General features: G+C 34.4%; 4 protein-coding genes, 1 non-coding gene and 1 pseudogene across 9 annotated transcripts in view; 4 read left to right on the top strand and 2 right to left on the bottom strand.

Moving 5' to 3' along the window:
* Window positions 1-1,818: 1,818 nt before the first annotated feature.
* LOC142608934 (uncharacterized) lies at window positions 1,819-6,919 on the top strand. Its single transcript, XM_075780588.1, has 6 exons — window positions 1,819-2,032; window positions 2,137-2,922; window positions 3,293-3,323; window positions 3,448-3,717; window positions 4,804-5,527; window positions 5,618-6,919. Exons 1-6 carry the CDS (start codon window positions 1,819-1,821, stop codon window positions 6,917-6,919), a joined length of 3,327 nt encoding a protein of 1,108 aa, XP_075636703.1.
* A 741-nt stretch (window positions 6,920-7,660) lies between these two features.
* On the bottom strand, window positions 7,661-9,005 carry LOC142608933 (cell division cycle 20.2, cofactor of APC complex-like; annotated as a pseudogene).
* Window positions 9,006-11,027: 2,022 nt separating this feature from the next.
* On the top strand, window positions 11,028-12,109 carry LOC142610129 (uncharacterized). Its single transcript, XM_075781856.1, has 2 exons — window positions 11,028-11,612; window positions 11,799-12,109. Exons 1-2 carry the CDS (start codon window positions 11,154-11,156, stop codon window positions 11,913-11,915), a joined length of 576 nt encoding a protein of 191 aa, XP_075637971.1. The 5' UTR covers window positions 11,028-11,153; the 3' UTR covers window positions 11,916-12,109.
* Window positions 12,110-13,405: 1,296 nt separating this feature from the next.
* LOC142609524 (IQ domain-containing protein IQM6-like) lies at window positions 13,406-18,287 on the top strand. 5 transcript variants are annotated; one of them, XM_075781125.1, is made up of 6 exons: window positions 13,406-13,629; window positions 15,426-15,901; window positions 15,985-16,068; window positions 16,462-16,701; window positions 16,813-16,914; window positions 17,179-18,287. In XM_075781125.1, the coding sequence occupies exons 3-6, from the start codon at window positions 16,060-16,062 to the stop codon at window positions 17,302-17,304; spliced, it is 477 nt and encodes a 158-aa protein (XP_075637240.1). In that variant the 5' UTR covers window positions 13,406-13,629; window positions 15,426-15,901; window positions 15,985-16,059; the 3' UTR covers window positions 17,305-18,287. The 5 variants fall into 5 exon arrangements, with proteins under 5 accessions (XP_075637240.1, XP_075637236.1, XP_075637239.1 ...); XM_075781121.1 differs by having other exon boundaries at window positions 13,415-13,629; window positions 15,985-16,379; XM_075781124.1 differs by having other exon boundaries at window positions 13,430-13,629; window positions 15,787-15,901; window positions 15,985-16,379.
* Window positions 17,415-24,769, top strand: part of LOC142608932 (IQ domain-containing protein IQM1-like) — a 25,184-nt gene continuing 17,829 nt past the window's right edge. Inside the window, exon 1 of the mRNA XM_075780587.1 lies at window positions 17,415-17,929. Within this exon, the coding sequence (XP_075636702.1) occupies window positions 17,415-17,929 (515 nt within the window). The remainder of the gene's footprint in view (window positions 17,930-24,769) is intronic.
* Window positions 24,664-24,736, bottom strand: TRNAA-UGC (transfer RNA alanine (anticodon UGC)). Its single transcript has one exon. It is a non-coding gene; the product is annotated as a tRNA-Ala (tRNA).

Below are 24,769 nucleotides of genomic sequence, written 5' to 3'. Positions count from 1 at the left end.
CAATTATGTACTAAACATTGAAACATACAAAATAATGGAAAAGATGGAAATGCAAATTTGTTCTAATGTATAAATAAATTTCATACACCATGTACAATTAAAATGTTTTCACATTCCATTGCTAATTAACATTACTTGAATTTAATATTGTTGTGCATAATCAGTTTTTGAGCTTGTGTGCGGGACATAATGAATTTAACACTCTAAAGTTCTCATATATAGAAAGCAATGAGTTAGGACTTAGGACTTAGAGCACATCTCACAAGAAACAAGCCATGTAGTTTTTTCCCCCTATTTTTAATTTGATAAAAAAATATATTATTTATTTGTTAAATTTGGGGTTTAAAATGCCTATAGGCTATAGGTAGAACTCTCAAACAAAGAAATGCAAAGAATATTCCAAAATAATTCTTTTCATTACAATCTTTTTCATTCTATTCACTCCTTCCAAACAGAGTGTAAAACAAGATTTCAATTAAAATTGTAAAATTGTGTTTTAAAAACATAATTTTAGTCATGTGAGAGTGTGTAATAGGAAGTACGTGACTATCATTATTCATAAAAGAAAGGTAACAAGGATGTGGCACCCTCCACCTTCAAGTTACTTACATTCCATAATATATGATCAACCAGTCTCGTAGCGTCTTTCAATTAAGTAACACCAATTCAATTACTTTATGTTATCGCTCGATTTTGTTTTAGTGCCAATTTGGGAAATTCCCACTGCATAATACGAACAATGTTCTCATTTTACACTTAACATAGATGATAGAACTCTTTTTATTTTTTTTTATTTATTTATTTTTTTTTTGGGTGAGCATTTGGGGGATTAAGGCAAGGCTTTGTTGCTGTTGTTGTTGCTAATGACCTAATTTTCCACATTGGCATGTGGGGTGGTAATACTTGTTATATTCTCAGAGAGTAGTGTTATAGCAGTAGTCTTTTACTAGCAAACTAACAAGCATTAATCCAACACTTATCCTCAGAGCAAAAGAATTATTATATAGTTGTGTAGAGTGTCGAATTGTCGATTACAACATATGTTACTTTTGCTTGCCAAGCGACGTAGTTTAATACAGGAAATTTTTTAACATATAATGCATACAACAATATATCATTATCTGAAAGCATTCTCTGATATTTTCAAAAGCTCTTTCTCTTTTTCTAATAAAAGGTCAGGAAAAATAAAGATTAATTTGCTAGATGAAAGGATATATAATGCACTCAGCATAGAAGAGATTCCAAATGAATCGATAGAACCCTACCAATGCTTCCTGCACAATGAAATCAAACTTAAGATCACACACTAAAAACAGAATTGTGTGAAAGTTTGGTTGACTGTACAGATGAAAAACAGAAGAGAAAGATAGATACAGAGAAGATAAGTGCAAGCAATTCAAGTTAATGGCTCAGGCAAAGAGGCAGAGCAGCAAAACAAAGTATTGGAAGACTTAGTTCTAAACATGAGCTAAACGACTGTGATGTCTCATACGACCTGTAGCTTAGACTTAAGTCAATTAGAGGCTTAAATCAATTAGTAGTTATGTGTATGAACACGTGTATAGCAGTGATAGGTTGTAGAGGTTAAGCCTGTATAGTGTGGAGTTAGTTAGAGGTTAGTTAATTCCATTTTGGGATTATATTTTATATATATATATATATATATATATATATATATATACCTTTTGTATATTTAGTTTTGATTATTAATACAATTCTAGAAGTTTCTACTTCAATCTTTTCTCTCTAGCTTGTGATCTTCTTCATCCTCTAGCTCTCTGTTTTCTTATATGGTATCAGAGCTCTATGCTTCTGTCAATGGCGAATCAAGACCAGAATTCACAGTCTTCTTCTTCTTCTCAATCCACCGTTCCTCATGAGCTCTCTCCAATGGAGGATCCGGGAAGTCCATTTTTCTTGCATCATGGTGAATCACCAGGTGCAATTCTTGTCACTCAGCTCTTGACAGAAGATAGTTATCCTAATTGGGCTAGGGCTATGCTTATGGCATTAGATGCGAAGAGCAAGCTAGGTTTTGTGGATAGTTCCATAATAGCTTCCATGGCAATTACTCCTCTAGAAAAATTGCCTAGTTAAAGAACAATTCCATGATTTCTTCATGGATCTTGAATTCAGTCTCTCCTCACATCACTGCAAGTGTGATTTATAGAAAAACTGCAATGGAGGTTTGGAATTCACTCAAGAATCGTTTCTCACAAGCTAATGACCCACGGATTTCACAGCTACAGAAATTAATTTCAACAATTATGCAAGGAGATGCAACAGTAACTACATTCTTCACTGATCTTCAAGCTGCTTGGGATCAATTGCTCAATCTCAGGCCCTTACCATGTTGTTCCCGTGGTAAGTGTGTCTGTGGAGTCAATGACAAGATCACATCTTTTCATCATCAAGATTCCTTGATGCAATTCCTCAATGGCTTGAATGAAGTTTATTCACAAGTTAGAGCTCAGATTCTGATGATGGAGCTAAATCCCCCAATTGACAAGGCTTTCTCTTTGGTGATACAAGAGGAAAGGCAGAGGGCCTTAGGTTTCAATGGAGGAATTTCAGTTGATTCAACTGCTTTTGCAGTCAAGACTCAAGCTTTCAATCAAGCTGGGAAGAGCACAAAAGGAAAGGGCAGACCTATTTGCAATCATTGTGGCAAAGTAGGTCATGTCATGGAGAAACGCTACAAGTTGGTTGGATTTCCACCAGGATACAAGCAAAAGGGTAAGGTATCCATGGCTAATCAAGTAATTCTTGATGGTGAACCTAGTCAATTCGAGGCTGCTTCTCATTCAGGATCTTTTCCTTTCACATCTGAACAATGTCAGCAATTGTTGTCATTACTGAGCTCACATGCTTCTTCTTCTGGTGCTAATGAAGCTATTCACTCAGCAAATTCAGCACTTTCAGGTATTTCTTGTGCTTCCTTCTAGGATTCTATTTGTCTTAACTTGAAGAATTCAGTTTTTGCTGATAATCCTTCAAACAAAACAGCCTATAATGAGGAAACTTAGGTTCTTAATACAGGGGCTACTGACTATATTATCCACTATGTATCCTTGTTTACTAAAATTACTAGTTCTATATCTTCTTTGTGCATTTGCCTAATAGTGAAAAGGTTCTTGCTACACACATAGACACAGTTTAGGTCACTCCATCCTTAATTCTTGAGGATGTGATTTGTGTTCCAGTCTTTACATTCAATCTGATTTCAGTAAGCAAGTTGACCAAGTCTTTGTCATGTTGCTTGGTTTTTCTTTCCAACTATTGTTTCATACAGGACCTTACTTGCTGGAAAATGATTGGATTGGGTAAGCTTCATAACATTCTGTACCTGCTGCAAAATTCAGTCAATTGCAAGTCAATCTCAAAAGCTACTACTGTCCTTGAGTCAGTTTTGTAGTCCTGTGTTCATTCTATTTCTTCTGTTCCTAGTGTTACTAAGCCTTACTTGTGGCATCTTAGATTCGGATATGTTTCTGATGACAAACTTCAACATTGTATTTCTAATGTATCTTCTTTTCATTCCAATAAAGATTGTGTAGTTTGTCCTATTGCAAAGCATAAAAGGTTACCTTTTCCTAATGCCAATCATTTGTTTGATCATGCTTTTGATTTGATTCACAGTGATGTGTGGGATCCCTTTGCTAAAGCAACTCATGATGGTTTTAGATACTTTCTTACCATTGTAGATGGTGCTACAAGGTCCACATGGGTTTACCTTACGAAATCTAAAACAGATACTAGGACTTTACTCGTTTCATTTTGTAAAATGATTCTCACTCAATTTAATACCAAAATCAAAGTGGTTAGGACTGACAATGCCCAGAACTCTTAAATGATGATAAGAGAGAATTTTGCTATAAAGCTTTTCAAAAGGAGTCTTATGATCCAAACAATACTAGGCAGCCTATTGATAATGTAGACAGCTGTCAAAACACAATCTCCCCAATAACAAAGTGGTATGTTGGAATGAAATTTCAATGTCCTTGCAATGTTTAAAATGTGTTGGTGCTTTCTCTCCACAACTGAATTCTGTTGTGGAGTAGCAACACAGGAATGTTGATGAATAATTCCATGTTGTCAAAACACAATCTCCCCAATAACAAAGTGGTATGTTGGACTGAAATTTCAATGTCCTTGCAATGTTTAAAATGTGTTGGTGCTTTCTCTCCACAACTGAATTCTGTTGTGGAGTAGCAACACAGGAATGTTGATGAATAATTACTTTTATGCTCAACATGGAATTATTCATCAACATTCCTGTGTTGCTACTCCACAACAGAATTCAGTTGTGGAGAGAAAGCACCAACACATTTTAAACATTGCAAGGACATTGAAATTTCAGTCCAACATACCACTTTGTTATTGGGGAGATTGTGTTTTGACAACATGGAATTATTCATCAACATTCCTGTGTTGCTACTCCACAGCAGAATTCAGTTGTGGAGAGAAAGCACCAACACATTTTAAACATTGCAAGGACATTGAAATTTCATTCCAACATACCACTTTGTTATTGGGGAGATTGTGTTTTGACAGCTGTCTACATTATCAATAGGCTGCCTAGTATTGTTTGGATCATAAGACTCCTTTTGAAAAGCTTTATAGCAAAATTCTCTCTTATCATCATTCAAGAGTTTTTGGCTGTCTTTGCTTTGCTTCTACTTTAGCTCACAATAGGTCCCAATTTTCTCCTAAGTCAATCCCCTGTGTCTTTCTTGGTTACCCCTTTGGTGTTTAAGGATACAAGTTGTTAAATTTGATCACAAGACAAATTTTCATTTCAAGGGATGTTTCTTTTCATGAAACTGTTTTCCCTTTCATTTCTTCTACCTATTCTCCTCGTACTTCTATCTCCCTTTCTCACATTTGTCCTAATGTGGCTCTTCCACTTGATTCCATGTTTCCAGAACCTATTAGTCCTTTTTCAGATCTTCCTCCTTCTAATTCTGGTCCTATTCTTATGTCTGATCCACCTTTAGACTCTTCCACTCCAGTCACTTCTGATTCTATCACACCAACTTTGACAGGTTCAGATTCTGGCTTTACAGATAATGCAGAACCTAGTCCTTTACCCTTTGATCAAGAGTTTAATGTTGCTCCTCATGCCTCTGTTCCTTCTTTAAGAAGATCATCTAGACCTACTAAACCTCCTTCCTATTTGCAAGACTACAAGTGCAGCACTATCAGTTCTAATGAGCTTCCCCAGTCCACTCCTCTCAACAAATCAGGTACTCCCAAATATCCCATGTCTGATTATCTTGACACTTCCCTTCTCTCTCCTTCCTATGCCAATTTTTGTTCTCTTATTACCTCTATTCTTGAACCAAGATTCTATCATGAGGCTGTTAAGGATCCTAGATGGCAAGAGGCCATGAATGCTGAAATTGCAGCTTTGGTTTCAAATAACACTTGGACCCTTACTCCTTTGCCTTCAAATAAAAAGACAATTGGATGTAAATGGGTTTATAGGGTCAAGTACAAGGCTGATGGTTCTGTGGAGAGGTTCAAGGCAAGGATGGTTGCAAAGGGGTTTACATAGCAAGAGGGGTTGGATTTTACTGATACTTTTTCCCCAGTTGCAAAATTGACTACTGTCAAGACTTTTCTTGCCATATCTGCTGTGAAAGGTTGGAATTTGGTACACTTAGATGTTAACAATGCTTTCTTGAATGGTGATCTTCATGAGGAAGTGTATATGCAACTCCTTCAAGGCTTTCACAGCAAAGGGGGGAATGTTGTTTGCAAATTGAACAAGTCTTTATATGGGCTTAAACAGGTATCAAGGCAATGGAATGCAAAATTTTGTTCTGTCATCAAGCAGTATGGTTTTAAACAGTCTAAGGTTGACTACTCATTGTTTACAAAGAAGTTCAATGATTCTTTGATAGCTTTGGTGGTTTATGTTGATGACATTCTCATAGCCAGCAATAATGTTCAAGCAGTTGAAGAGCTCAAGGTTTCTTTAGAACAGCATTTTAAACTTAAAGATCTTGGAGGTCTAAAGTACTTTCTTGGTCTTGAGATAGCTAGATCAGATAAGGGCATCACTTTGTGTCAACGAAAGTATGCCTTAGAAGTCTTAAAGGATGCAGGAATGTCAGCTTGCAAGCCTAGCAAAGTGCCAATGGAGCAGAATTTGAAGTTGAGCAAATTTCAAGGCAAGTTGCTATCTGATCCTGGAGAATACAGAAGGTTAGTGGGTAGATTGTTGTATCTAACAATCACTAGACTTGATATTGCCTATCCTGTTCATAAACTAAGTCAATTCATGTCCAAACCCAGAAAACCCCATCTGGATGCTGCTTATAAGGTGTTGCAGTACATAAAGAGTAGTCCTGGTCAAGGCATTTTCCTATCAGCTATATTAGATTTCCATTTGAAGGCTTACACAGATGCTGATTGGGCATCTTGCATAGATACCAAAAGGTCAACTACAGGGTATTGCATATTTTTGGGTGAGTCTCTTATATTATGGAAGTCCAAGAAACAGTCCATAGTGTCTAGGTCCTCTGCTGAAGCAGAATATAGGGCCATGGCTGTGACAGTTTTTGAGATGACTTGGCTATTAGCTTTATTGAAGGATTTGGAGATTTATCATCCTCAACCTGCCTTATTGTTTTGTGATAATCAGGTTGCCATTTACATTGGAGAAAATCTAGTATTTCACGAAAGAACCAAGCACATTGAAGTGGATTGTCATGTAGTCAAAGATAAGGTGCAAGACAATGTGGTTAGATTGTTCTTTACTCCTACACATTCACAATTGGCTGACTTACTTACCAAAGCTCTCAACAGTCAACAATTAAAATACTTATTGGGCAAGATGAATGTTGTGAACATCCATAGTTCAGCTTCTCATCTTGAGGGGGAATGTGAAAGTTTGGTTGACTGTACAGATTAGAAACAAAAGAGAAAGACAGATACAATGAAGATAGGTGCAAGCAATTCAAGTTAATGGCCCAGGCAGAGCAGCAGAATAGAGTATTGGAAGACTTAGTTTTAAACATGAGCTAAACGACTGTGATGTCTCATACAACCTATAGCTTAGACTTAAGTCAATTAAAGGCTTAAATCAATTAGAAGTTATGTGTATGAACACATGTATAGTAGTGATAGGTTGTAGAGGTTAAGCCCGTATAGTGTGGAGTTAGTTAGAGGTTAGTTAATTTCATTTTGGGATTAGATCATATATATATATATATATATACCTCTTGTATATTTAGTTTTGATTATTAATACAATTGCAGAAGTTTCTACTTCAATCTTTTCTCTCTAGCTTGTGATCTTCCTCATCCTCTAGCTCTCTATTTTCTTATAAATTGACCTTTTAGTGTTATGGGCAAAGAAATTATATAAGTTAATACTCAAGCTGCATTATTGAATTCCAGTTAGTATTATGTGGCCAGTTGGCCTTGCGTCATCTGTTGCATCTCCTGCTCCTTTATCAACCAAAATAACTGATGTATGCACATGGCGTATATCCAATTAGAGTTTTCAGAGAGACATTACATTAGCTTTAACTATCGATTCCAGAGAGTCCTCTGAATCATCTGATGTTGCAGTATCTCTTTGCTTTGCAATTCTCTCGACTGCAGCTGCTCCCTTATCAGCTTTGCACATAGGGAATATCCAATTAGAGTTTTCAGAGACAATTTGGATATCTAATAGGAGTTACATGGGAAAAGGGCTCAGGGTTTGCTTTTGGAGTAGGTTTTTCCATTTGTGGGACCCCAAAGACATTCCAAAATTTAAGTGTTTCATCTGCTGCTGCTGTTGCCACTGTGCAACCATCTGGGTTCTACAAAAGGTTTATATTAAGGTGAAAACATATCAATCCATGAAGAAAGATCAAAATTTTTAGGGTGATTAAAAAAATATTCATGTTGAGTTCATATAATACCTGAGCCATGAAAAGAACTCTAGAAGTATGACCAGTGAGCTCTGCCATCTTCACCATTGATGGGTATTTCCAAAGAGTAAGCTGGTTCTGAGAACCCGAGAGAGCTAAGCAACTCTCTCACATTCTTGTTCCACAATAAAGTACACACCTAAGAGCTAGTGTCCACAGAATTCAAGCATGCACCAATATGAGCATTCCAAAACTTTATGCACCTATCATCTCCACCTCCACCAGAAGCTAGCAAATTGCTCTGGAAAGGACACCAAGCAAGAACTTTCACTGTAGATGTGTGCTCTTCAAGTCTATGAAGCCATTGCGTCACTGCATTTGAAGATTCCATTGATCTGTCCCATATGAATAGGTGATTATCATTGCCTCCACTTGCCAATTGCCGGCCAGAAGGTGACCATTTAAGCCTGCAAACCTCTTGCTCGTGACCTTTATAGGTTTCGATAATATGTGATCTAACTCTTACATCATTGTTAATGATCAAACCGTCCATTCCTCTGGTGGTAAGGATGTGATTGTTCCATGCTAGTGATCCAACTCTCAATCTGTGGCCACCTCTCAGAGTTCTTAGCTGTAGAAAGAATATTTATAGTAGCCAAAAAGTATTAGCAAAAATTTATAAAATAGAATAAAAAAAATAAAGAGGATAAATGATGAATCAAGGAACCTATCGATCAGCTGTTGAATCCCATAACTGTATTTCAGAATTGTTCAAGCCAATGGCAATGTGCTGGCCATTAGCAGCCCAGTTAACACTTGTGACAGGGCCATCTTCATCATCAATAGTGACAAGTTCTGAAGTAGAGCCATTTGAACCATCCCAGAGATAAACTATATTTCCAAGAGCAATTGCAAGAACATTGATGCTTCCCCAATCTAGTAAATTGAGATAGTAATCATCCACTATGTCAGGGGCATCTAATGTTCTCTCAGAAGTCTGCATAATCAAACAAAAGGAAACCAAACAAGATAGTATGTTTTTGATAGATTGAGAAGACGGTTTAGAGGGAGACGAGTTCAGGATTGCCATAATCAAGCCGTTCAAGCTTGGTTTCAATCGTTGATTTTTCCCCACCATGATTGCTTGAATCAAGTTGAAGGTGAGCTCATGAGAGAAGATGAAGGTGAAGACAACGGCAATGGTAGTTGTTTCTTTGTTGAGATGACAAAGGAAAATGCATATATTTCCACCCAAGGTTGAGACCTTTGTTTATGCTGTGAGGTTTCAATATTTTTGTGTAATCACCTTTACTTTCTTTTTATTCATCTATTTATTTGAAGTAACCTTCCCCATTATCTTAAACCTCTTACTTTGTTCTACTTCTAATAAGATTTTGAGCTTGATACTCACCTCTTTGTTAGTGAGACTTACTAAAATGATAGCCAAATACTCCAACATTCCATTAAGGGTAGTAAAAGGGAATAGTAGGGATGGGAGAGAGGAATTGAGGCTTTAATGGTTTGGAAATTAAGGTACAAGAGGAGGAAGGTGATTAAGGGATTTATTACATATTTGTTGATTTAAAGCATTCACACAATTTTAACTAAATTAACATTAAAAAAACTCCATTTTTGTTATATTAACAAATAAACACCTAAATTAGCTTTAATCTTTATCTCTACTAAATTTTAGTAATAATTTTTCTCTCTCTTTTCTCTACTCCATTTCTCTACCCATTTCAGCCAAAGAGACACAGACACCATCATCACACAAACCACCCAAACTAACATTTGCACCGTCGCTTGAAACCACCAGATGATTCTTAAAAATAGAGTTGTTGGCCAAAAAGACAAAGCCGTTATCATTTGCAATTACCGAACCCATAAACAAACAAATAACATAGATCAAACCCATAAATTATATTCGACCATGAAGGTTTGATCAAAGAAGTTAATAAAAGTACCGAATCATCCAATATATTTAGTAATTATCCTACCAGTCATTCCATCAATACAAAAACACATTCAAATAGTACCATTCTATATATTAGACTTAATGGTGAAAATAGGCCATTCTAGCTGGTAGATCAGTACTGAACCGATATCGCATCTATATTTCTCTGTCTTCTTTTTATTAAGGTTTTTTTTTATATAAAAATTTTATTGTTTTGTCCACTCGATGTGAATGATATCAAATAAATGAGAAGGAAACTAAATGTTGAATTCAACTTTTCAAGCTTTTGTTGTTTAGTGTGAATGATGTAAATAAATTAGAAGAAATTGATTCAACTTTTCAAATTTTGTCATTTAATGTATCTCCACCCAACATGACATTGATATATCAAATCAAGTTGCCTTATGGATATAGTAGGTCATGTGATCAATAGTCTTATTAATATATCAAGTCACGTGGTCACATGAACTTCTTATTATTATTGGTTAGGCGTAACGTCATTTTAAAAACTCTTAAATTTTAACAAATTATTGAAACTTTGACTATAAACTTATGATTTCATATATTTTCCTAAAATTGTGTTTGGATATCTGTAAGACCTCTATTGAGGTAAAATTAGAATTTTACTATCCCTTGAATATGGGGCTCAAGTTAGTCACCTTATGCCTTATAGAGAGTCCAAATAGGAGTGAGTGAATGACAACATCCTCTATCTGCAAATCATTGTAAATGCTTTATTTTTTTTTATTTAGATTATTTATTTAGGAAATTAGACTTTCACAATTTCATCACATATTTCAAGTATTATTATTTAATACAAATTCACAAGCAGCAAATCATTGTAAATGTTTTATTTTTTATTTTATTTGGTTGTAGCAAAAATTGATTGCATGTTCCTAAGATTCTCCTATGGTCACTCTTTTTTTTTAATAATTCTTATGGTCACTTTTTGTTAGATTATTCATTGTTTTAAACTATTGTGGGTATGGCACACGTGACATGACACCTATATCACTCACTCCATGGACCAAAATGAGAGAAAAAAAAATGGAGAGCAAAATCGAGAAAAAGGTTAAGAAACAAGGGACAAAGCTGACACATCACATTTAAAATTGAAAATGTAACGGTAACTTTCCAAAACAACCTTTTGTTCTTTCTTCCTCACGTTTGCTTTAAACACAAGTCCCAAACGGTCCAAATTCCACACACACAAACACACACACACACAAAACAAAACAAAAAAAAAAAACAAAAAAAAAGCAAAAAAAGATCACAACAGTTTCTGTAGAGAGTATCTTATATAGAAGATTCAGAACAAGATCTCTCTTAGATATGTCTATGTCCAAAGTAGAAGAAGAAGAAGAAGAGACAGATAGGCTTGTTATGGGCACTACAAAAGTGGTGTACTACTTAGAACCATTGATGTCAAAAGAGCTTCTCTGCAAATTCCCTGACAAGTCATCGGCTTTCGACTTCGACTACACGCAGAGCTCAATATGGTCCCCTTTGGTCCCTCGGGCTTACAGTGCCATGGACTTGGATTCTGATTTTGAAGATTTAGATTTCATGACACCCACAAATAGAAAGATCTCATTTGGTGGTGGTGCTATGGTGTTGAGCAAAAAAACCAAGTTGAAGAAAGTCACTTACAACATCAAGAAGAAGCTCAACATCAATCTTAATCTTAATGTTTTGAAGATGAAGCACATGCACAAGAACAAAACCAAGGCTTCTGAGTTCTCCCCAACTCCTCTAAAGCCCACTTTTACTTGTTTCCCACACACCACAAAGGTATTTCTATTCCTATTTCTTTCTAGGGAATTTCTATTATTTTATTTTCTTTATTTCTATATTTTTTTAATCTGAAATTTTGAGATAATTAACCTGAAATGACTAAGCCCTTTTGAGAGAAAAAAAAAAATTGCAGGAAAACTTTGTCTCTATTGAGTGCAATTTATTTTACAATGTTCATTACAGGCTTGGACTAAGACGTTGAAAGCTGCCTCTAAACATTTCAAGAAAAAGAAGAAGAAAGATCCCACGGCCCATGTGAAGCTCTCCAACAATTTGAGAGATAGGAGTATTTCAAGATGATTATTCAATTGGAAATTTCTCTCTGTTTTTCTTTTTGGTCAATTCATTCAAATCTGTATTGCCCTTGCAGCAAGCAGGTACACCGTACATTACTATCATGTAATTCAAAAAGTGTAAAGCTTTTATTAATTCTTGTAATGCATAATATTTCAAGGCCTTCATTCCTATTATGAAATCAATTATTTTACTAGAAATTATTGAAGGAGTTTAATTTTACTAGAGTTTTACTGGGTATAGAAGAAATCCTTTTCTATGCTTGAATGAAATTAAATTCAGTTCTTGTAGTTGGAGAGTTGGAAAGGAGAATGGAAACTAAATAAAGAGATTGAAATAGTAACGGCTAGTTGTTGGGGTTGCGTTTGCGTGGGATGAAAGTATTCCCCTGAGTCGGTGATAACAAAACAGAGAGTGAGAGTCTCTCCGCTTCCGTATGGGATTCGGAGAGTGATGTATATAATATATATATCCCACTTAGGCAAGAAAAAACTAAACGCAAAAATACTTTCTCTTGAAGACTTCAGTACGCAAAAAAATCTCTCTCTTGAAGATTTCAGTAGTCATGGCTATGGCTATGCTTTTGGGTTTAGATGCAAGTACTCGTGTGGCTATGGGTTTAGATGCTAACCCTCGAATGGGTTTGAAGAGGGCTCTCTCTTCTGCTTCTGCTTCGGCTTCTGCTTCTGGGTTTCCTTCAAAGCAGCAAGATGATGGCAACAAGAAGGAAGCGATCTCAACGTTGTCTTCTGCTGCCAGTAATAGTGCTGACAATGGTGAAAAGAAAGAGAGGATTGTGGTCAAGATTAATTTGGCTGCATGGCGGCGAAGGAAAGCACAAAAGGAGGAAGAGGAGAAGAAGAAGTCATTGGAGAGGAAACTTGAAGCATCAAAAAGAAAGCTGCAACTTGGATACCAGCAAGTTCAAAAGGCTAAAAGAAAGATTCAATTGGTGGATTTGAGAGACATCCCTAAGCCTGAGCCAGAGATTAATTTTTCCAAGAAATCCAAGTGCTATCACCGTCATTGATGATCTACATGTTGATGATGATTCTTTTTGTATATGATTTTTGAATTCTTTGTACTTACTTCATGAAGTAATGAAGATGATAATTTTACAATTTTAATTTGTTACGTTTGAATGTTAGTATTAAATGCAAGTCTATCCGACTCTGAGTCGGAGTGAACAAAACAGAGGGATTTTTACTTATCATTTACAACCCATAAACACAGAGATTTTTAAGTTAGTTTGTATTTATTTCGAATCTTTTTTATTCTTTTATCATTTATGAGAGAGGTGGTTTCTTGTTGTGAAAGAGAATGGAAAGCAATTCAAGAAATCCAATCCCTGAAACTAACGGCTAGTCGTTTTACTATTTCGAACCAAAACATTTATTTATTCTCCCCATTTTACCCTCACTTTTACATTTATTACTCAAACCATACGTGCCATTTTTTTGTTAATACAAATATTAATTTTATTTATTTTTTACTTCAATCACAATACAGTAGAGCAGAGAGAGAGAGAGAGAGCGAGAGAGAGAGAGAGAGTTGCGAAAACAGAATGTAGGGTTGGTGTTGGCATAGGGAATGGGGGATGATGGGTTTCAAAATTATTGTTTGGTGGTGATAGTGGAGTATGCCAATTTGCTAATAGCAACGGCCAATGGTGGTTTCAGATGCACTGTATGTGGAGGAGCAATTCAATCCAACTCCAAGAGTACGTTCCCCAATATTTGATTTTTTTTTATTTAATATTATTGATTGTGTTTTCTATTGTGATTCGTGTTAAGTTTAGATACTTGGTTTCTTCTTTGGCTTTGTGGGATTGTTTATTTGGCTTGTTTACACATGTCAAAATTATGTGCCTAATGGGGGTTTATGTGGGTTCTGTTTGGAGAGATTAATATTCCTTTTTTCTCAAGGTGTGGAATTTGGAACTCAGCTTTTTATTATAGCTTGGAAATCACTTGCTTTACGAATTAGCTTTTGTTTTGGTTGGCTGATATTGTGGTTGTAATTTTTTTCTTTTTTCTTTTTTTGTTTGCCAACAAGCTCTAATTTTAATGACACTTCTTCTCCTTGTAAGAGCAAGATGGAAGGTAAAAACGTTTGAAGGAAACAAAAATCATAAATAACACTATCAAAACCCAACTGAAAAACTTTGAAGTTTATTTGCCAAGCTTTTTAATCTAGGTCTATTCAGAAATGTCATCGATCTTTGAAATGAACCACTCTGTTAGAATTCGGAATTTTCTTATATAGAAGACACTGTTGTTTTATACAATTAGAGAGGGTTTATTTAGTGGTGTTAGATGTAGATTGACAAATATCTGTCAATAATGAAATGTAAGTAAAGGTTGTAATCCTATGTCAAATTTTGAAGAAAGAACCCCTGAAACTGCGTGTGATGTGCTGTATGAAGAATCTTGCTCGAGTGAGAGCAGAAGCCCACTCAAGCGAGAATATAAGGCCACTCAAGCGAGCTTGTCAGATACTGCTACATAATTTCTTCAGCATGCTGAGCAATCCGTGCACAATCTTACATGCATTACTTGCCCAGGCAATAAGTCTAGTAGGCATTCAGCCATTTGTTCTTGCTTCTTTGAACCACAAAGAGAGCCCACTTGAGCCAAAAAAGATATGTCCTATCTCTTTTGATTTATTTTGTTCAGGATCTTTGCCCTTGCTTTTGCATCCCCATGTTGTAATCAAGACCATCAAAAATCCATGCCTTGTCCTTCATAGAAAAATATATTTTATTTGCCCAAACATCTTTTGATTCGAAAAGAGTGTTTTAAAGATTGAAACCACATAGCTAGCTTTCCAGTGAAGTTCACTGTTCCAAACTTTCAGGGAGGTTCCTTGGAGTGCTAGAGGTTTTGATTTATGCGAACGAGGAATTTGTGGCGGAAATCACTATAGAAGGATTCCAGAGGTATACTGCTGTAGTAAAGCCAGTGGAGCATTTGCTGAGGCTACATAGAGGGTCTAGGGTACAAAAGTTTTGAGTTGTGACTATTCGTAATTGTTCCTTTAATAGTGAATTTTCTATGGCTTTGTTTGTGTCCTCGGAGTATTTTTCCATTGAAGAGGTTCTCCTTTGGTTTTCTACTTCGTTATTCTTTAGTGCTTTAACTGATTTGGTTTATCATAACTGTGGTAGAATATAATGTGTGGGTTGGTTTAACCGATGTGTTTGTCCTTTATATCTGATAATTCTGCAGTGTTAATCATGTAGGGGTCTAAATTTAGTTTTTCAAGTGGAGACTGTTATATTGTAATTCTGAATTAACGTAATCAAATGGTATAACTTTCTCTAATTATAAGGCATTCATAGTATTAAATAAACATATTCTTCCATGCTTCCCTTCTTCAAACTCTTAATAGCCTTTTCTAGCCCACTTGCTGACTTTGATGATTTGGTTAGTAGCTATGAAGCTATACTTGTAAGATCAGTTAGTTCAGTAGTGAGGAACATATTACAATCAGTCGTTTTCAACATCTGTGGTTCAGATTCCACTAAGTTGAAATCATATGATTCAAGAAAGATGATATTGGAAGGATCACTTAGCTTTAAAGGGAGGGAGTGTTTGGAAAATGATGTGTTTGGAAGATGTGTGAGCTCTAAGACTAGAGTTTACGAACAAGGAGACGGCTGGCAGATTGTGGAGTTCTTGTGGAACAAAGCTGGTTTGTATAGGTTTTTATGTGCATTCCTTTACACTCATGCATGCTGTGTAATCTTTCTTTACAAGAATGATTTTATAAAATTGAACTCACCCCTTCCATTTCAAATGTTAACTAAAACCAAATGAAATGGTGTTGTTTCCATCTGTCCAAACAATATAAAAGCTTCCTGCAATTCACATTATAGGTAGAAATTACTAGATTTTGCAGAACTGAAGCGAAGCTTTATATCATTCTTTGACATCGGTAAACCAGAGATAGCTGTTTCACGCTGGTCAAGGGCAAGAACTAGAGCTGCTAAGGTAAGTTTTAAACAATTTGGTGCATGGTTAAAAAATATTTCTCAGTTATAAATGGTTCTAAATTGCTGATTTTTTTTTGGCAGGTGGGAAAAGGCTTATGTAAGGTTGGAAATGTTACGAAACTTGCTTTACAACATTGGCTTGAGGCAGTAAGTCTCATGCTTAAGGTAAATCTTTGGACAAAACTACTAGTTTTATTTGTGGCCTGTTTTCAATCTTGTTATTCTCCTAAACAGATTGATCCCTGCCATCACTATGGCCATAATCTTCAATTTTATTATGTGAAATGGCTCCACTGTGAGAGTAAACAGCCCTTCTTCTACTGGTAGGATTACTTGGGACCAAAAGCAAATCCTTCAGATTGAATTTTGCTTTCCAATGAGATTTATTTTCAACCTTGACGTGGGAGAAGGAAAAGAAGTCAATCATGAGAGATGTCCTTCATCGAAGCTTCAGCAGCAATGCATTAAATATCTTGGTCCGGGGAGCCTCATGTCCCCTTATGGTCCCTAGAAAGTAGAGTTAGAATTAGTATTACTGATAAATGCTTCATTTTGCAGGCAGAAAGGAAGGCTTATGAAGTTGTGGTGCAAGATGGGAAACTTGTCTACAAGCAGAGTGGTGAATACCTTCATACAGAAGGAGAACCCAAAGATGCTAAGTGGATCTTTGTCCTTAGTACATCCAAGACCTTATACATTGGGCTGAAGAACAAAGACACATTTCAACATTCAAGTTTCTTGGCAGGTGGAGCCACATTGTCTGCGGGAAGATTAGTAGTGGAAGATGGCATCTTGAAGGTATAAAAGAAAATATTTGGGGATTTTAAGAGCTGGCTTTATTAATTGGTTTCTTTTACTTCATATGAAATTTTTTTGATGTACTAACACGATTTCTGTCAACTCAATTAGGCAGTTTGGCCTCACAGTGGGCATTATCGACCGACAGAAGGAAATTTTCAGGAACTCATGTCGTTCCTTAAAAAACACCACGTAGATCTCACTAATGTAAAGGTAGAGCACGCAAACTTTGTTCTCATAGTTTTTTAAAGTTAACCCTGTACAATCTCATTTTAGTGGCTGGCCACAACAGATATAAATCCTTCTTTCTGCAAATATTGGAACTGCAAAAAGTGGTGACAATTGACATATCATGGAAGATGTGCACTTTTATAAAACCTTCTCTTTGTCATTGCACACATGGACTATATTTGCCTCAGTTCATATCAGATTTTGATTCACCATGAAGGCAAGTCACTAATGCACCACTCTTTTTAGGCAACAGAAAAAGCCCAGGTAAAGAAGAAGAAGAAGAAGAAGAAGCCCTTTATAAAAAGGGCAGCGACATATGCCTTCGAAGCAATCCAACAGAAGCAGTTTTATCTCAGGATACTGAATCAATGAGTAAAAATTTGTCAGCTCCAGAGTGCAATGATTCCAGAGACCAGGATTCTAATGCTGCAGAACATCCCACACCATCCATGCCAAGATTGTCATGAGAATTATACCCAAAAATGACCAGACTTAAAATACCAAACCAACATGATGAATTTGACAGTTTTAAGAGGGAAAAAATTAGACCAAGTTGCCACACTGACCCTCCAAATTTGTTTTCAGCAAATGGATATGAAACAGCAGAAGAATCACTTTTATCTGAGGAAGATTTCATGGTTCCGAAAATGAACTTGTTTGATGGATATCAAGAAGAAGATGATGAGCAGCCAATTCCAAAAGAAAAAATGCTGCAAAGGATAGATTCATATAAAGGAATGAAGTCATATCAGTGGGCTAAACAATTATCCAGTAAATGGGCAACTGGTGTGGGGCCACGAATTGGTTGCATGAGAGATTATCCTTCTGAGCTTCAGGCCCGGGTTCTAGAGCAATCCAACTTGTCTCCAAAATCAAGAAGTGCTAATGCATCACCCCGGAGCTTTTCTCGCTTCAGCACAGTGGATGCTACTCCATTTTCTTTGCTTAGAGAGACAACCGCAGGCAGAAGTTCCCTTGCTCCAAAGCAAGTAACACTGTCTCAAACAACTTTATAGATATCACTAAATATAAATATAGATGAAATCACAATCCATAATGGATTTTATATATAATACTGGGGTAGAGAAGAGGATATAATACTTATTAAAAAGAAAAAAGAAAAAAGAAGAGGATATAGGGATTCTTTTGCATTCTTTTATATGCCATTGTTTTCCACATTTTTTTTGTAGATTATGGTGGGGTGGAATGAGAATTGAAGAGGTTCTGCAGGATGTGCTGCTCTTCAATCTTAGAAGAGAAGGGACCCATTTTAATTCTTTATGATGTATGTACTTGTCAAAAAAACAAAAATTATGTATGTAGGTCCTATATTGAAATCATAAAGCCAAAATCACTGTTAAGATATCAAAGTGTATTTTCTTTTCTAATGGGTAATGAAATAAGAAAGTGTTTATAGAGTAACATTTTGTACATTACATTTGAAAAAATTCGCCGAAGTTGATTGCCAGTTGCTTAGGAATAGGAAAATGACAGCATATTCAAGCGCATTCATACCCACAAGATATAATGCACATCTGAACTCTGTCCAAATTCCAAACACTGGCCCATCATTATCTTACTGCCCCTATTATACATTAAAGGAACTTCTTGTACAGTTGGGTTATGTGGAGCTTTATTTGTGTTTGATCCAGTTTGTGACCCAACTTTACTTATAAGTGTGACAATTTTAAATAAAAGATTCTATGAGACTAGGGTTTGGCCCAGTTGTTTTGGGGTATATAATATTTATTTGTAGTTTTAGATTAGGGTTCACTATATGGCCGGTCACTCTTGTAAAAAATGCAGCAATTCTGTGAATTTAGACAAATTATCAAACACATCTTGTGTCATGTGATTGTTTTCTCTTTGAATAATTTCTTTCTCTTTTTCGTCTCTCACAAGTTCAGGAATTAAGTTATATTCTTAACATGTTTTTCCTAGGGTGTAACATGCTCAGAGTTTGATCGACAAAGGGAAAAAGAAACAAAATAAAAGGAACAAGAAAAGGGAACCAAAACCTTGTGAAACTAAAACAATTTAGAACATAGGTATAAGAGGCTATCCTCCTGAGCCTCAGGTCCAGGTTCTAGAGCAAGCCTCTGCAACATTATTTTTCCAAGGGTCAGCATACTCTTTTCTTCTTCAAATACTGTTTTGGTTTTCTGAAACTTCTCACCATTGCTTTTCCTTTTTGAATTAGCATATTAAATCTCCAATATGTATATGTTTTTAGTTTAAAACCGTTTTAAATCTGAAAGTTTAGAGAGTATAGTGATAGGTTTATTCTCTTTCTATGGATGTTTTGGTCTGAAATTATTATTTCTGGTTTTAAGTTTCAGTAACATTAGGGATTTTGCACTTGATTTTAATACTTGGATGGTTTAAAATCTGAAAGTTTGAAGTGTATAGTAATTTACAAATTTTTTTTCTAAGTGAAATTATGGTTTTTGGGATTAATTACTTTGTTTTTGAAAAATAAATAAATTAATTAATAACCAACAGATTGTTAGACACTATGTTATTGTAATTTTAAAAAAACCTTCTTACCATGTCATTTTGTTGAAATTCAGATTTGCTGCAATTCTCTGTCAAGTACAAAACTTGAGTAATTTTTTGCAAGAAGAGTTGCTGGAACAAACTGATAGGTTAGGAAAACCTAATTTTTCCTTTGTTTATCTCATACTTTGTATAGATTTTGTCCATTATGTATTTGTCTTTTAATTGCCTCTGTTTTTGCATATTTTAGACAGTTTTTTCTACAAATGAAAAAAAATGCATTCCATGAATTCTTTTGTTGACTCTCTTTCACCTTTTCCCCTATATTTAAAATAAAAAAATAAAAATTGTCTTTCCTTCTGTTTAGACAGATTTATAACGTTCACCAGGTGTTTTTAAGAAATGTTGCTGGATAAAACTAACAGGTTAGGATGGCTTGACTATCCCTCTATTTATCTCATATTTTGGATTACATTTTGTTGATTGATGTATTTGGGACATTTTTCAGCAAAATTAGATTGTTATAGTTCTCTTTGGTTAATTTTTAAAATATAAAAATTCTTTTTTTAGGCTTTACATTTCAGTCTACCTCAAAGATTACATTTTCTTGATTATGAGCGATTTCAATTGCTATTTGTGATAATTTTGTGAATGAAACTTTCAATTTCAAATTGAACTCTTATATATGGTTTGTGATATCTGGCATTTTCCCCTACCTGTGTTTGTAAGATTTGAGTTGCGATAGTAGCAGATTATTTATTACAAGTTCGGGTATCTTATATTAGTATCTATTTAATTGTTAGTCTCTATTTTTCATACTGTTGAATACTTTGTTTTGTTGAGTTATTTTGGAACTCTGTGCATCCATCTTAATTTCACTAATTTTTGCATATAGGCTTAGGCTGTTGTTTTTCCTATTAAATAAGTAGTGTTGTACTCAAAGTTGTTGTTTTGTAAGTGATTGGTTTGATTCAAGTGCTAATTTGAAGATTTTATTGATTAAGGTAGATCAAGATACTTTTTTTAATATTTAGGTATGGGTAGACTCATTACATGAATTTGAGTGTCCACATGCTGAATTAGCAACATGTGGAGGATTTTTTATATTATTTTTAAAATGTATTTGAACAATGGTAATTTGCACCGTCTGTTTAGTGCACATTTTTTATAACTTGGATTTTTTTTTTTTTCTTTCCTTACATGCTTGCTTTTTGTTTCCTTCAAAAGGTTGGATAGAATGACATGTTGTCTTTTTTTTTCTCTTTTTTTTTCTTTTGATGGAATGCCATGTTGTCTTTGGCAAGATGCTATATGGGATGATGTTGTCTACAAGAGTGACATAGAAGGATATATTTAGTTATTGTTTTAGGATGTTATTCTATTTGGTCATAGAGAACCTTTAAATCCTCTATTATTGTTGAGATTTGCAGATTGTACATATTTTTATTACTGTGGTTAAAAAAAGGTTAATTGATGCATTTTCTTAGAGATTATTATTATTGTAGATGTTTAAATGAAGCAAAGCATGAACACTGACTGAACCCTACTGAATTGTTAAAGCAATGTTAACTATTATCTGTCCAATTTTATTTATAATCTCTAATTTCAAAGTTTTCTCTATTGTACATTTTTCCTTATATGTGGATCAGATATTCCAATTGAAGAGTGGTTAATAATATTGCTAACATATAATTTTTAAGATTTCCAATTAAAAATCAACATTTTAAAGAGAGTTTGACTATGATGAGAACTATTTTGGTACTTATTTTTTCTAGCTACGATCACACATCTTTGGATTGTGGGTCATTTTTATTTACTATAGGTTTCCTTCCTCCACAACGCATGTCAGTACATTGTAAAATATTTTTTACATCATTTTGTAGTTGTGAGCAAATTTAGGACTCCAATGATATTGAAATTATTAAGATACCCTATAATGCCAAAGTAGGTATCTTAATTCTTTAATTTTTAGGTGGTAGTTCTAAATAAGTTGGCTTCTAGTCAAAATGATTGGATATGGAATTTTATGGTTGTGTTTTTTCTTCAATTCCTTCATCAAGATAATGTTCAGTTTATTTTTTTATTGTCCAAGCATATATACTCTATTTTGTGACTTCATTATTCCACTCCAATATGAATGGGAATATTAAATTAAATAGCTAAAATTGAGTTTGGTGTTAAAAAAAGTTCAAAAGTGTTTTTACTGTTCATTTATTTAAACACAACAAGCATTTCTGGATTTTAATTTAGATAATAATAATTGTTAAGCTGGTATACAGACAGTAATGAAATTCAGTTTCTAGAACCTCATACATTCTATATACCTTTTTCTTTCCACATGTTTTTGTAAAAGCATAAAGGCAGATCAGACAGATTATGATTTCTACAAAGAATATAAAGGGTCATTCATTGTAATAGTTGCTTAAGCTATTGTGAAAATTTATAAAGGTAAACATTTTGCTAAAATAGAAGACTTGGAATGGAACTCAGAGACAAAGGTATCAATTGTACTTATACAACTTAAATTTACCATAATTGATAAGTGTTTATAATAATAACCTTTACTTTTCTTTATAAAAATTTCTTTTATATTACAGGACATATTGATAACATGCAAAGTCAAGACTTTTAATGACAACAACAGATATAGGGTATTATATTCAGAGGCGGAGCCAAGGGGGGGGCGAGAGGGGGCAAGTGCCCCCCTTGACTCCTCCTAAAATATTCCATATGTACTACTATTAGGAATTTTTTTAAATGCTTTACCCTCCTTGATGCAGAAATTGAACACAAATCAGGAAAAAAAAAAAGCTACCTGGCCCTGCTGAAATAAAGGGAAAATGACAAGCTTACCTAATGCCCAATAAGTCAATGACACAGTGTAAGGGGTAAAAAAACAGAAAACAGGGAAAAAGTTTCCTGACACAACAAAAATAAATGGAAGAATTTCCCTTAGGCACAATAACACACACCGAGAGCTTTGATTTGTCAGCTGTTAGCTTTTAATTATCAATCACTTAAGCTTTGCATAATAATAATAATAATAATAATAATAATAATAATCATGCATTTTATTGTCTTTCTTATGACATTTCAATTGATAGTCCCATATTTTACAAAATTTTTTTTTTTGTCCTCAATTTCTTGACATTTCAATTTTAAATTGTGGGTTTATGTTATGAACAAAAATTTTAATTATTTTGAAAAATAAATAGAAAGTCGAATTTTACCTATAGTTTCAAAAACAATCAAGAAAAGATAGTGAGACGTGTATACAACTTTGCAAGTAAATTGCTATACTTTTAATATTTTTCAAATTAATTTATTTCTGCAATTTATTTTATAGTATTAACTTAAATGTCTAAATATAGTTTATGTTTAATTAGTTTTTGTATGACACTTATAGTTGTTATTGTTTTTTTTTTTTGGTTAATATAGATTTTTTTTCTGTTTTTTTTTATTTTTAATATTGACTTCAAATCTTGCCTCCCTTGAATTGAAATCCTAACTTCGCCATTGATTATATTGCATGTCTTATATGCAAGACAAATGCCAAACTTATCAAAGGATTTTTATGGTGAGTGTTGTAAAGCTGACCCTAAATCATAAAATTACCCTGCTTATTGCGTGGGTTAAACACAAGTAATAATAAAGATTAAGGCATGGGTTGAGCAAGAGATGAGCAAACCCACGTTAAAAAAATGTCATCTTATAGTAATTACTTACATGGACCCTAGAGTTGTTCTGCGTATGGTATGCAGACTAAAGGAATCTCCAGCACGCATCTTTAAAATCCGAAAGTTCATTCAGTACAATGTCATCTATTCAATCTCAGTAATTGTGATGAACTCAACTTGGATACAATTAATGTATTAAATTAAACCGAATCAAGTTCTGAAATTGAATAGATGACATTGTAGAATCAAATTATCATTTTTGATACAACAAAAATCATATCCTTATTGTATTATTCTCTAGTACGTACTATCCTGCCTGAGCTGTTTATTTCCATTTATCTAGAGTAAAAACGAAGTGGGCAAAGTGCAAAAGTGAAGGAATTTGTATAACACACCTAAATTTCAAGAAATTAAACTATCAAAGCAATGAGGACAAGCATCTTGATCGGTTGAAACAATTAGTCAAAGACATGCAGCTTTGTGATACCGGGGGTCCAAACAACAAGTCGTTTAAGCTTATTAATGATAGAGTTATAATGACATGTGTAGTGCAAGTGTGTGCATAAGTGTAACTAACTTAACAGATGTTCATTCTCTATCTTTTCAGTTAGATAGTTAGTTAGGCTCTACTATTGTGTAGAAAAACATTCATATCAGCTTGTATATAAATTTCTATCTATTTTAGAATAAAAATCAAAATTTTCTGCTTTACATACACATTTTTCATTACATTAGATTATCTATTTTACACTACACTTTATTAAAATATTAATTTTGCTTGATTTTTTTAATTGTTTCTCTTTTTTCACACACAACAACCACTATCTACTCTCTTCATTTATTCTCATTATACATAAGAAAGAATAAACAATTAAATGTAAAATGAGTAGTGTCAATGTAAATTTACACAGTTATTGTAACAAATTTGTAAATTTACACAATTATACATAGACTGATATAAGTTATTTTTAGGCTAAACTGTATAAACTCCAAACATTTTTCTATTATACACGGATTGATGTAAATGCTCTAACTAGCAAAGATAACTTCTTAGTATAATTAGTTAAGTAATTCAATCAATCAGTTTTTCTAATATAAACAAACCCAAACAAACAAATTTTGAATATTTTTCCATTCATTACTCCCTATTTTTTTATATTGACAAAAATTCAAATTAGTTGAAGAAAATGAAACGTACCCTGATAGAATGAGGCCTTCTGAGTTGTGGGATTGAGGAAGTAGTGTGAGTGTAAAGGGAAAGTGAAGGGACTCTTAATCTTAATAGAGAATGTGAGATTTGGTAGTTGTGGGCTTAGTGGGAAACTTTGTATGCTGAAAGGGAAAGGGTGTGTTGCACTGTGGTAATAAGTAGTGAATTCGAAGAAAAGACGAAGGAGAAAATGAGAGCTCCATGCAAAACTAGCTAGAGAGAAAGAGGAAAGAACAAGTCCAAGTCCAGAAGTGGGGTAGTCGTTTAAATTTGTTTCACACAGTTAGTTTTCAGTTACGTCAAAAGACTTAAAAAAAAGGACAAACAAATATAGAATAGGGAAGAAGGTGGAGATGCGGGGTATCGAACCCCGTACCTCTCGCATGCAAAGCGAGCGCTCTACCATGTGAGCTACATCCCCAGCTGTGGATCTTCGTAGACATTATAATAAATC

This window comes from Castanea sativa, chromosome 9 (genome assembly GCF_040712315.1).
Source record: "Castanea sativa cultivar Marrone di Chiusa Pesio chromosome 9, ASM4071231v1".
NCBI classification, from domain to species: domain Eukaryota; kingdom Viridiplantae; phylum Streptophyta; class Magnoliopsida; order Fagales; family Fagaceae; genus Castanea; species Castanea sativa.
The sequence above is the reverse complement of the archived record's forward strand: the minus strand, read 5'-3'. Positions and strand labels throughout refer to the sequence as shown.

Bases quoted from the DNA above. Each gene is read 5' to 3' on its own strand.
- LOC142610129 (XM_075781856.1), top strand. From the start codon at position 11,154: ATGTCTATGTCCAAAGTAGAAGAAGAAGAAGAAGAGACAGATAGGCTT. The intron at 11,613-11,798 runs GTATTTCTATTC...TGTTCATTACAG, and splicing joins GTTTCCCACACACCACAAAG to GCTTGGACTAAGACGTTGAA.
- LOC142608934 (XM_075780588.1), top strand. From the start codon at position 1,819: ATGGCGAATCAAGACCAGAATTCACAGTCTTCTTCTTCTTCTCAATCC. The intron at 2,033-2,136 runs GTTTTGTGGATA...TCTTGAATTCAG, and splicing joins AGATGCGAAGAGCAAGCTAG to TCTCTCCTCACATCACTGCA. The intron at 3,324-3,447 runs GTAAGCTTCATA...TTCTGTTCCTAG, and splicing joins CTGGAAAATGATTGGATTGG to TGTTACTAAGCCTTACTTGT.
- LOC142609524 (XM_075781121.1), top strand. From the start codon at position 16,329: ATGAGAGATGTCCTTCATCGAAGCTTCAGCAGCAATGCATTAAATATC. The intron at 16,702-16,812 runs GTATAAAAGAAA...CAACTCAATTAG, and splicing joins TGGAAGATGGCATCTTGAAG to GCAGTTTGGCCTCACAGTGG. The intron at 16,915-17,178 runs GTAGAGCACGCA...CACTCTTTTTAG, and splicing joins TAGATCTCACTAATGTAAAG to GCAACAGAAAAAGCCCAGGT.